General features: G+C 28.7%; 3 protein-coding genes across 4 annotated transcripts; 2 read left to right on the forward strand and 1 right to left on the reverse strand.

Moving 5' to 3' along the window:
• The first annotated feature begins 367 nt into the window (after positions 1-367).
• Positions 368-1,350, forward strand: LOC105248217 (mitochondrial import inner membrane translocase subunit TIM14). 2 transcript variants are annotated; one of them, XM_011252885.2, is made up of 3 exons: positions 368-478; positions 891-1,016; positions 1,099-1,347. In XM_011252885.2, the coding sequence occupies exons 1-3, from the start codon at positions 476-478 to the stop codon at positions 1,309-1,311; spliced, it is 342 nt and encodes a 113-aa protein (XP_011251187.1). In that variant the 5' UTR covers positions 368-475; the 3' UTR covers positions 1,312-1,347. The 2 variants fall into 2 exon arrangements, with proteins under 2 accessions (XP_011251187.1, XP_011251186.1); XM_011252884.2 differs by having other exon boundaries at positions 384-608; positions 1,099-1,350.
• Positions 1,351-1,884: 534 nt separating this feature from the next.
• LOC105248218 (growth hormone-regulated TBC protein 1-A) lies at positions 1,885-4,417 on the reverse strand. The gene is made up of 7 exons (XM_011252886.3): positions 3,989-4,417; positions 3,337-3,538; positions 3,035-3,265; positions 2,730-2,890; positions 2,543-2,651; positions 2,257-2,442; positions 1,885-2,109 (listed from the first exon to the last, which is right to left on the reverse strand). Exons 1-7 carry the CDS (start codon positions 4,006-4,008, stop codon positions 2,002-2,004), a joined length of 1,017 nt encoding a protein of 338 aa, XP_011251188.1. The 5' UTR covers positions 4,009-4,417; the 3' UTR covers positions 1,885-2,001.
• Positions 4,418-4,749: 332 nt separating this feature from the next.
• LOC105248219 (eukaryotic translation initiation factor 2A) lies at positions 4,750-9,501 on the forward strand. The gene is made up of 12 exons (XM_011252887.3): positions 4,750-4,896; positions 5,485-5,748; positions 5,856-5,955; positions 6,191-6,366; positions 7,370-7,458; positions 7,543-7,693; positions 7,795-7,965; positions 8,092-8,266; positions 8,350-8,519; positions 8,646-8,744; positions 8,806-8,984; positions 9,075-9,501. Exons 1-12 carry the CDS (start codon positions 4,836-4,838, stop codon positions 9,198-9,200), a joined length of 1,761 nt encoding a protein of 586 aa, XP_011251189.1. The 5' UTR covers positions 4,750-4,835; the 3' UTR covers positions 9,201-9,501.
• The last annotated feature ends 474 nt before the right edge of the window (positions 9,502-9,975 follow it).

The raw sequence follows: 9,975 nt of genomic DNA on the forward strand, positions 1-9,975 counted from the left end.
GTCTCTATTTAAAATGTGAGATACGTCGTTCTGTTCTTTCTCTTTTCATATACAAAAAATGCTTTCCACAGTTTATCTAAAGTATATCTAAAAAGAGACAGAGCTCTCTGTTTTCTTCAACGCATTTGGTTTGTATATTTTCCATGTACATGTTTTGTTACATACCTTATATATTTAAGATGTAACAGGAATATTTTCAGCAAGGTTTAAAAATGAAAATAGAAATGAAAAAACTACATAAAATAAATATAACACATGTACAAGGGATTCTATAAAATTCGATAAAAAAATCTGTGTAATATCTGAGATGTATGCAAGGTCGATAATGCAGTGTAACAATCTTATCACGAGCGATAATCATCTTCAAAGACAGCTATAGATGGAGCGAATGTAGCTCGTTAGCACGCTACGAAAATATTTTTCGTCCCGGTGTACTACGTACAAAATTACGTCTGTTGTTTTAAAGCTAAATAAAATGGTAAGAATTCTTTTCAGACGATTTCATCGAGAAATATCTAAAATCGTATTCTGTATATTGTAAAAATGTGAACTAAATTTCTATTCGAGAAATATAAAAACGAATAAATTCAATGTCGAAACTGTCGAAGGTATTCAAATATTTCATCATTTTTTTCTACGTCTTTTTTTATGTCAATAAACATATATTATTATTGTAAAATAAAAAGAATTTTATTGTGAAAAGAGCTGCATAGTTTCTATTAGATGTTAATTCTGATATACCATTAATAATTTTAAAATTAACAACTAAAGGTTAAGTTTATGATCTATATTTGTACCCTTTATGATATATATTTTTGTTCTTTATTAAGACATTTTATTATATTTGGGACTTTAAATTTAAAATGTTACAAAAGCTAATTTTTCTGTAGGCGAGTACTGTTGTAGCAGCAGGTATTGGCCTTGCTGCTGTAGGTTTTACTGGTCGTTACCTGCTCAAGAGAATGCCACATATATCACAGAAAATGGCTGAGACAGTAAAAAAGCTAGATTCACAGGTAGAAATGCTTATTTTTCTCGACTCATTTATAACTATATTTGCATGCACATGAAAGTATTGATATTGTTTAACATTTATAGTCACTAGCAAGCAGCAAGTATTATAAGGGTGGGTTTGAACCAAAAATGACCAGACGAGAAGCTAGTTTAATCTTGGGGGTGTCGCCTACAGCTAGTAAAGCAAAAGTAAAAGAACAATTTAAAAAAGTGATGGCTGTAAATCATCCAGATCGTGGTGGATCTCCATATATTGCTGCAAAAATTAATGAAGCAAAGGATATACTTGAGAAATAATAAAAGGAGATCATGTAGTACACATTTGTAATATATCTTATGTTTATTTTAGGAAAAACCAAATTTTAATGTATATAGTTATTATTTTATCTTATATATCTTATTTATCTACTCTCGATAATAAATAAACTATTTAAAAAAATAGAATAAAATATTTAATAATTTGTATTCATTAAATCAGTTAATTTTACCGTGTAATTTCAATATCCTCAATATTCAGATTAAAAATTTTGCAAAAAGCTTGTATACATAAACAAAAGTATATATATATGTATATGTATATAAACTTGATATTAAATATAATAAAATATTGAGAGGAATTGTTTTTTTAATTATTTAATTAATATTTCTATGTCATCTCTCTTTAAAATATCAATTATAAAATTTTTATTATATTTTATATCACAATTATACTTTATATATCATTGATAAAGTATTTATATTTTCTAGTTTTTTATTTTATATTCTATATACAATAAGCTAAAATAAACAGAGTAATTGAGAAGATATGTTACCTATAATTTCTTATATTGCTAAATAAATTTCTTATATTTACAGCAATAGAGCATAGAATAATTATGCAATAACAAAATATATATAATACAATTTTACACGCATTCATTTTGCAAAAGATGCAAATGAATAATGACTAGAATATTTCGGTGTATGTGAAAAAATCGGTCAATAATACTATCGTCCTAGCTTATCTTGCTTTTGTTCTATACGTTGTTGCGTTACTTTTGTTCTTAATTTTGTTATTGTATTACCAGGCAGTGATCCAGGTACTTTAAAAATACTCTGTGAAATGAGAAAAAAATTTATCAATATACATTTGTTTTTACTCATATCTATCTAATAATATTACAGTAAATATTTGATTTACTTATTTTTAATAAGTCTACCTAATCAATATTTAAGTTACATGCACTGTACAATGCTATATACCTGCATAAATTCGTGACATCGTAAAACAATACTGTCTTTTGTAATTTCCTTGAAACATTCAGCTAATGTTGTAAAATCTTGGCAAGCTAACAGATTAGATCGGTTCCTTTTTATAAGTGTTAATGCAACACGAAAGATAATCTTGGTACCCTCATAAAAGAGGCAGTCCCAAATACGTAGAGTAGTCTAAATTTAAAGCATTTGATATTTCCAGTTATGCCACAAGTATTTTGGAAAAATTTGTGTATGTATTTTTAAAATTATATTCAATATTTTAATAATATACCTCTATAGGTAAGACTTCTGCGAATAAGCACACAAACCACTTTGTTGTAATTACTGCCCAAGGCAACCCTAAGTTTGTTACATGTTGATAAACATCAGGCATTTTTATCCTATATGTATAAATAATATACAGATACATGTAAATATTATTGACAAATGATATTTTAGTACATTTTGTTATGTTTTACCTTACTAATTCTGCAAGCACATCAATATCAGTAAGTAAACCATCCATAGTGCGCGTGTAATAATCTGGTAAGATTTTGTCAATTAACACTTTTAATAACCAAAATGCTGTTTCTTCGCTTTTTGTTACAAGTAAAAGTAAACCTGCTATATAATTTAAACCCTAAAAAATATAAATGTACTATAAAATAAGATGCAATAAGCAAACATTTTGCTTGAAGCTCTCATTATAAAACAACTTGTATATTTATTTGTTTTGAAAAGTATTTGTATTTGTATATTCCAGAGTGCGCATTTTGGATGTTACCTGACAATATCCAACAGTTTTATTTTGATGAGCAAAAGCCAACAATACATTGTATAATTGATGCTGCTGATTCTCTGTATTATTAAAGAATATATTATCTGGAAACGTCCTTGGGAGATCAGTTTTTATAATTTCAGCAATTTCTGTATTATGCGGACCTTGTAATAATTTTTGATAGAGTTCCGGCGACACGTTTTTTATTTCTTCCCCGCCACTCACAGCGAGCCATACCTAGGATTCCCAATTTATCTTGAATATCGAAATTTGAAGCGCAATAGATGAAACTTTATAATATGTATTACCAATCCTCTATGTTCTCCTGGAATGCCTTTACGAACATATTTCTTTATAGTAATGCTTCGCTGTAACGATTTTCCTTCGCCAATAATTTTTGCCCATTTCTTGGCCATTTTTGCGAGAACCTTAAGGTACTCTGACATAAAATCTTCATAAGTTTCATAATCGAAATCGTGTGGTCGTTCAAAACCATATTCGTCCACATCACTAGGAACAAATGTATAAGATACGTGTTTCAAATCTTATACAATAAATAAATAAATAAAACTGTACAATATAATTAATCAATATATTGATTAATTAATTGTAAACAGATGACAGAGCAAGTAGACTTCTTACTTTCATATTACTTTAAATATGACATAAACGATCCATGTAAATTGATGTATAACAAGGAATGGAAACAATGAAAAATATATAAATTTTAATAAATAAAAAATAGGAGAAATTATTGTAATAAAGAGAGCTTCTCCTATTCAAATTCGACACAAAGGGGCGTGTGAACAGGAGGAAACCTAACCTTGATAAAACGAAAACAAAATAAAATAGATGCGATATTTTCATTGCATTCGCGCAAAATTTATCGCTGATGTTCACAGAATACGATCAGCGCAACGTGCGTGATATCGTTGAATAAAATTAACAAATAACACTCACCTGAAGCATGAACTTGCCATGCCCTACGTAATTCGGCAGGTGTCAAATGGATCTGCGTGATCGCATACAACTCCGTCCATAGATATTCTACGTACGTCTACGAAGCTATACGTTTAGTCGAGCGACCATCGATCACAGAAATATTTCGGAGCACTGTGCGTTGCTTGTCACTCGCGGAGCACAATACAATGCACGATACAATGGGTCTTATGGCGCGCGCGGTTCACTCTACCACGCGTATTCGGAATAACAATGAGACAGATTTTACTCGTCGAGTCAGGCGCAACAGCTTCCTGTCAGATTACAGAAATTTACTATCGCGATATATATCGTATAGCCGAAAAACAACACGTTTAACATTTCGTAACCATGTTTCTAAATATAGATATCGTCCCTTGTTCCTCTTGTAAAGTACAATCACTTATAACGAGATGATATAATACGATTGATATATCGAATCGAAGGTGCGAATTAATCATGCAAGCGGAGCGCGCGATTCATTCGTGATATATTTCGTGAATCATCGCGCGTCAAAGTATTTTCGAGAGTCCCGTCCTGTCAGTATTTCAAATATTAATTTGAAAAACGCATCGATCGATCGCATATCGAAGAGACGCGTGACATTTAATTTAATGTAAATATTTAATAATTAATAGTAAACATAGTTTATATATGAAAGCTCCCCTGTAAACAACATATAAACCATAGATGTAATATAAAGAATTCATGTAAATGTAATTTCGAAAATTTTCCTCCAACTGAGTTGGACACGCATGGATTTGTCACGATGCGATAGCATGTGCCGGAAGTGCCCAATTTCAGATCATAGTCGTACGTAGTAGTAGTAATGTCGACGATACCACATGGTAACGGTGGTAAGATGGCTTCGCCGATTCCCTGCGTTGCTGGTAAGCATTTTCTCAGGTTTTTATGTTTTAAATACGTTTCGCGAGAGTGTCAATCGTTGATCGAACGTACGATCGTCCGGAGTAATTCCCTCCTCAAGGATGCGCGTATCCATTTCCAACCCCTGTTGCACGACGTTTCAGATAGGGCACCGTTTCTCGCGATAAACGTGTTAGACATGTGTCTCGTGGCATCGAATAATTTAGATGTATTTAGGATAACAGCGATGTTCAAACGAATATTGACATTATAATGTTTGTAAATAATAAACGCGCGGTAATATGCACAAAATTTCGAAATATTATATTCTAACCTGTAACTGCTGACGTGTTACTTTCCAAATGCCAACTGTTGATGCAAGTTTTGCGAGAGCAAATAAAAAAAAAAATTATTGGAACGTTTTTAGCTTGATACATTCATTTGTGTCACAAAAGTTTGTAAATTTGATATTTTTCTTTGGGAATTCTGTTCAATAAATATGTACAAGCATATGTAGTCTAACTATTATTTGCATTGTTATCATGTACAAGAGGAGAAAGATATTAATGTTTTTTTGTTAATGTTTTTTATTAATGTTTTTTAATATATAGTGAGAGGGTCCACTGGTATAAATCTAGCTCAAGGTCCACCGTCTTACGAACCGGTCAAAACATTTCCCAAAGATGACAGCAGAACCTGTAAAGCTATGCTCTTTAGTCCAGATGGCCGGTACTTTGCGTGGGTTAATGCGGTTGGTGTTAAAATTGTATTATGCGAGACCTGGAAAGCTGTTGCCGAAATTGCAAGACCTAAGATCTGCGCTATTCAATTCTCTACTCGTAGTACATATCTAGCAACTTGGGAACCATCTTTTGGTAATTAATCTCAAATAATACATATATATGAAATATGTAGATAAATGCTAACTTCAAATGCTAATTTTATTATAACTAATAGTAAAAATATTGTAATATATTTTCAGTAACGCAAACAAATCCTCAGGGAACACAAAATCTTCACATATGGAAATCTGAAAATGGTGAATTAGTTCACAGTTTTGTGCAGAAGAAACAAATTAATTGGTAATATATCATATATTTTATTTATATTATAATTCTGTTTCTTTTTTATTATTATATAAATTTAAAGAGTTAGAATTTAATAACTATATGTAATAATAATATAAACATCAAATGGCAATCCACTTAGAAATACATTGCTGACATTGTTATTATTAAATATATCTATGAGAAAAAATAAATATATCTATCTTTAATATATCTGTAAGAAATAATTTCAAATTTATTTCAATAATAGGGAACCACAGTGGTCAAGTGATGAGAAACTCTGTGGATTATTGAATGGTGTAAATGTTCTTTTATATGAAGATAATAATTTTGATAGATATGTACACAAGATAAGTGTAGCCAAAGTTGCCAAGTTTAGTATAGCACCTGGTAATGCTCCCTATCATATTCTCTGCTACATGCCTGGTAATTATATTTATTATTATAGTACAATATTCTTTTCTATATAACAATATATATAGTCAGTATTAATTATTATATAATAGGATATTAAATTTGTGAAGCTAATTATATTTATTATGTTAAAAATATGTATAACAGTTTCATAAAATTGTACATAAAATAATAGCACTTATTGTTGAAACATGATGAGAATATTATAATGAAACATAAATAGTATTATATAGATGAAATTTATCTTGATAATATTGTGTTAAATGAAGTGATTTGGAAATAATACAATTGCATTGTGATTTTATGCTATAGCTTACAAACTTCTACTTTATTTCAGTTTTACTTGTTTTAAGCATATATGTATTTGATAAAAATATAGTAAAGTGAAGATTTGAAAGTAATTTTCTGACCATATATATTGTTTTATGATATTAAAAAAACAACAATAATAGACACACATATTGACATTTTCCCAAAACACTCAAGTATGAAACAGGATCTACTATGGAAAATTTTCCTAATTATTATACAGCATACGATTTGTAAGTATTTTCTTTAAGTAGAAAAATTATATTGCTATATGTAACAGAATTGCACCATGTGGTTTCTAAACATTAAACGTTTATCTAAATTCATCTAAAAAATATTCAAAATAATTTAATTTATATTTATATTGAATCATATATGCTTATACAAGTAAATAGCGCAACAAATAGATACGATACAATTATAATATAAGTATTACACATCATCACTAGTTATACTTATTTGTAAATTCAACAAAATAAAATTTATGTGCATTGCTATTGTCATTACTAGCACTTTCCATATAATATCTTAATATAATAATTAATAATCATAATTAATAATAATATAATAATAATTAATGATTTGTTATTTAAAAATGTATTTAAAAAATTATTAAATATGTGTATCTTTAAATTAAAAACATTGATGTTGTTTCATAAAATTTTAAATATATTTAAATTAAAGATTTTTTAAATATATATTTTAGGAAAGCCTGGTCAACCCTCATTTGGAAGATTATTTCAATATCCAAAATTTGAGATTGGAGAAGCACTCGCGAGCAAGAGCTTTTTTCAGGTAAATCATTGCACCTGTATCCTAATTGTACAAATATTTGCATATATCTTCTTCTTTTACTCAACATTACTTTGCGATTTTTAGGCAGATAAAGTTGATATCTATTGGCATCAACGAGGGACTAATGCATTATTGATGGCAAGTACTGAAGTTGATAAGAGTGGTGCATCATATTATGGGAAACAGACATTGCATTATCTTAGCACAAAAGGAGATACTGCTATGGTTACGCTCAGTAAGTTCAAAAAGAATTATTCCTTTCTTGTATTAACAATTTAGAATGTCTAAAACTAATTTGCATAGCAATATTATATTAATGGAAACTCTTCTAATTAGGTAAAGAAGGTCCTATACATGCAGTAGAATGGTCTCCCAAAAATACAGAATTTTGTGTGATATATGGTTTTATGCCAGCTAAAGCAACATTGTTTAATGTTAAATGTGAAGCCATTTTTGAGTTTGGAACATTACATAGAAATAGCATATATTACAATCCATATGGCAACAATATCCTTTTATTACTTTAACATGTGTGTTGATAAATCCACATATGTCATCAGCATTTAATTAGTATTTGTAATAGAAAATAATAATATGTTTATTAATTAATTAATTTCCTTGACTACTGTGTACTATTGCTTTTGGCCGGATTTGGCAATCTCAGAGGCAGCATTGAATTATGGGATATTGCTAATAGAAAACTTATTGCTAAAATTGATGCACCAGATACTACACTACTCCAGTGGTCACCAGATGGTGAACATTTTGTGACAGCAACTACAGCACCTAGATTACGAATCGGCAATGGGTAAAAATAAACGTATAAAAAGATATTATGTTCAATTTTAAATACATTGTACATGCTGTAAATTAATGGGTGTGTATTATTAGATTCAAGATTTGGCATTACACTGGCTCATTAGTATATCAACGACCTTGGAATAACCAAGAGGAATTATGGGAGGTGATTTGGCAAAACTTTCCTTTGAATACTTTTTCACCAAAACCTATTAGTTACAAAGCAGTTGAGGGTATTATCTCTAATCCTAGTCAATCGCAAGGTAACTGTTATTTTTATGAATATTTTAGGAATAAATAAGTGTACAGATCTAATTTCAGAATATATATATATATATATATATATATATATATATATATATATATAACATCGATTTATTTTTTTAAAGCACCAAAAGAAGCATATAGACCACCATGTGCCAGAGGACAAAATATTACATTTAGATTACACGATGACATAGAGCCACCTTCCAAACCTAGTGTAGAATGTAAGTATGTACAAACACATTTTAAATATTTCATTATTAACTCTATGAAATTTATTTGTAGCAAATCCATCAAAAGCTGCACTGAAAATGAAGAAAAACCGGGAAGCGAAAAAGGCTAAGAAAGAATTAGAATCTAACAATTCCACTGTTAATGGACAAGTTACAAGCGCAACGACAAGTATAAAAATGGAATTAACAGATGATCCTGAAAAGAATAAAAAAATAAAGAAAGTGAAGAGTGTAAGTATATATTTAATAGCTATTTTGTTTTTTTTTCTATTATAACTAGAGAATAAGAACTTATGGTAATAATTTCGATTTATGTCACAGAAATTAGATCAAATTTCTAAATTAAAGGAGCAATTAAAATTGGGAAAACAATTAGAAATTAATCAACTAGATAAGATCAAGAAAGAAGATGAATTGCTAAAAGAACTTGAAGAACTTACTTTATGATAAATAATCTATAGATATCAAACAGAATTAACTTGCTAAACAAAGAAAAAAGAAATTGCGAGCAAATTCTTGTTTTTAAAAACAATTGTAAAAAAAAACACCTACGAGTGTAAATCAAATTTATCCTGACAACCTGAAAATATGGAGAAATTACATATATCACATGTGTGATATCATAGATAAAAATAAGCGGGAATCTCTTGAGATATACATAAATTGAATTGATACTACATCCACAAAGATTGTGTTCGCGTATAAGAATAGATGATCATATTCATTTTAATAGCAATCTAATAATATTTTATTAAATATTATTAGAGAAATATGTTTATATATTCTTATGTACTTTATGATTTTGCTAAAAATTAATAATGATAGATATAGTAGCAGTGTTTATTATCAATCTTAGTAAGAAACCATAAATGATTGTGTGCAATCTAATAGTTATGATCAAAATAAAAACTGTCTACTGTAGTAGACAATTCACTACTATAGCTAACTCTACATCAGATCTTTTCCGATAGAAATATGAAAAATAAATGTAAAAAATGAAAATATTGGAAATGTATAATTTATTTATTTTATTTTTTCTTCTCTATAAAAGATAGTTTTAAAACATAAAGTAATCTAATATTTTTATAGTGCTGTAGTAAATTTTGCATTTAAACATGAGATTGGCATTCTGCACAAAACTATTATCTAATATTGCTTTTCATAAATTATAAACTTTAGATGTAGAGATCAATCTTTATAATATTTCAGAAAAACAAATTTT

This window comes from Camponotus floridanus, unplaced genomic scaffold (assembly GCF_003227725.1).
Source record: "Camponotus floridanus strain SB8 unplaced genomic scaffold, Cflo_v7.5 scaffold19, whole genome shotgun sequence".
In the NCBI taxonomy this organism is placed as follows: Eukaryota; Metazoa; Arthropoda; class Insecta; order Hymenoptera; family Formicidae; genus Camponotus; species Camponotus floridanus.

Excerpts from the sequence above, each read along its gene's own strand:
- LOC105248217 (XM_011252884.2), top strand. Across the intron at positions 1,017-1,098 it reads TAAAAAAGCTAGATTCACAG|TCACTAGCAAGCAGCAAGTA; the intron begins GTAGAAATGCTT and ends TAACATTTATAG.
- LOC105248218 (XM_011252886.3), bottom strand. The coding sequence starts at position 4,008 with ATGGCAAGTTCATGCTTCAG. Across the intron at positions 3,266-3,336 it reads CAGGAGAACATAGAGGATTG|GTATGGCTCGCTGTGAGTGG; the intron begins GTAATACATATT and ends TGGGAATCCTAG. Across the intron at positions 2,110-2,256 it reads GATGTCACGAATTTATGCAG|AGTATTTTTAAAGTACCTGG; the intron begins GTATATAGCATT and ends CTCATTTCACAG.
- LOC105248219 (XM_011252887.3), top strand. The coding sequence starts at position 4,836 with ATGTCGACGATACCACATGGTAACGGTGGTAAGATGGCTTCGCCGATT. Across the intron at positions 8,520-8,645 it reads TAATCCTAGTCAATCGCAAG|CACCAAAAGAAGCATATAGA; the intron begins GTAACTGTTATT and ends ATTTTTTTAAAG. Across the intron at positions 8,745-8,805 it reads TTCCAAACCTAGTGTAGAAT|CAAATCCATCAAAAGCTGCA; the intron begins GTAAGTATGTAC and ends ATTTATTTGTAG.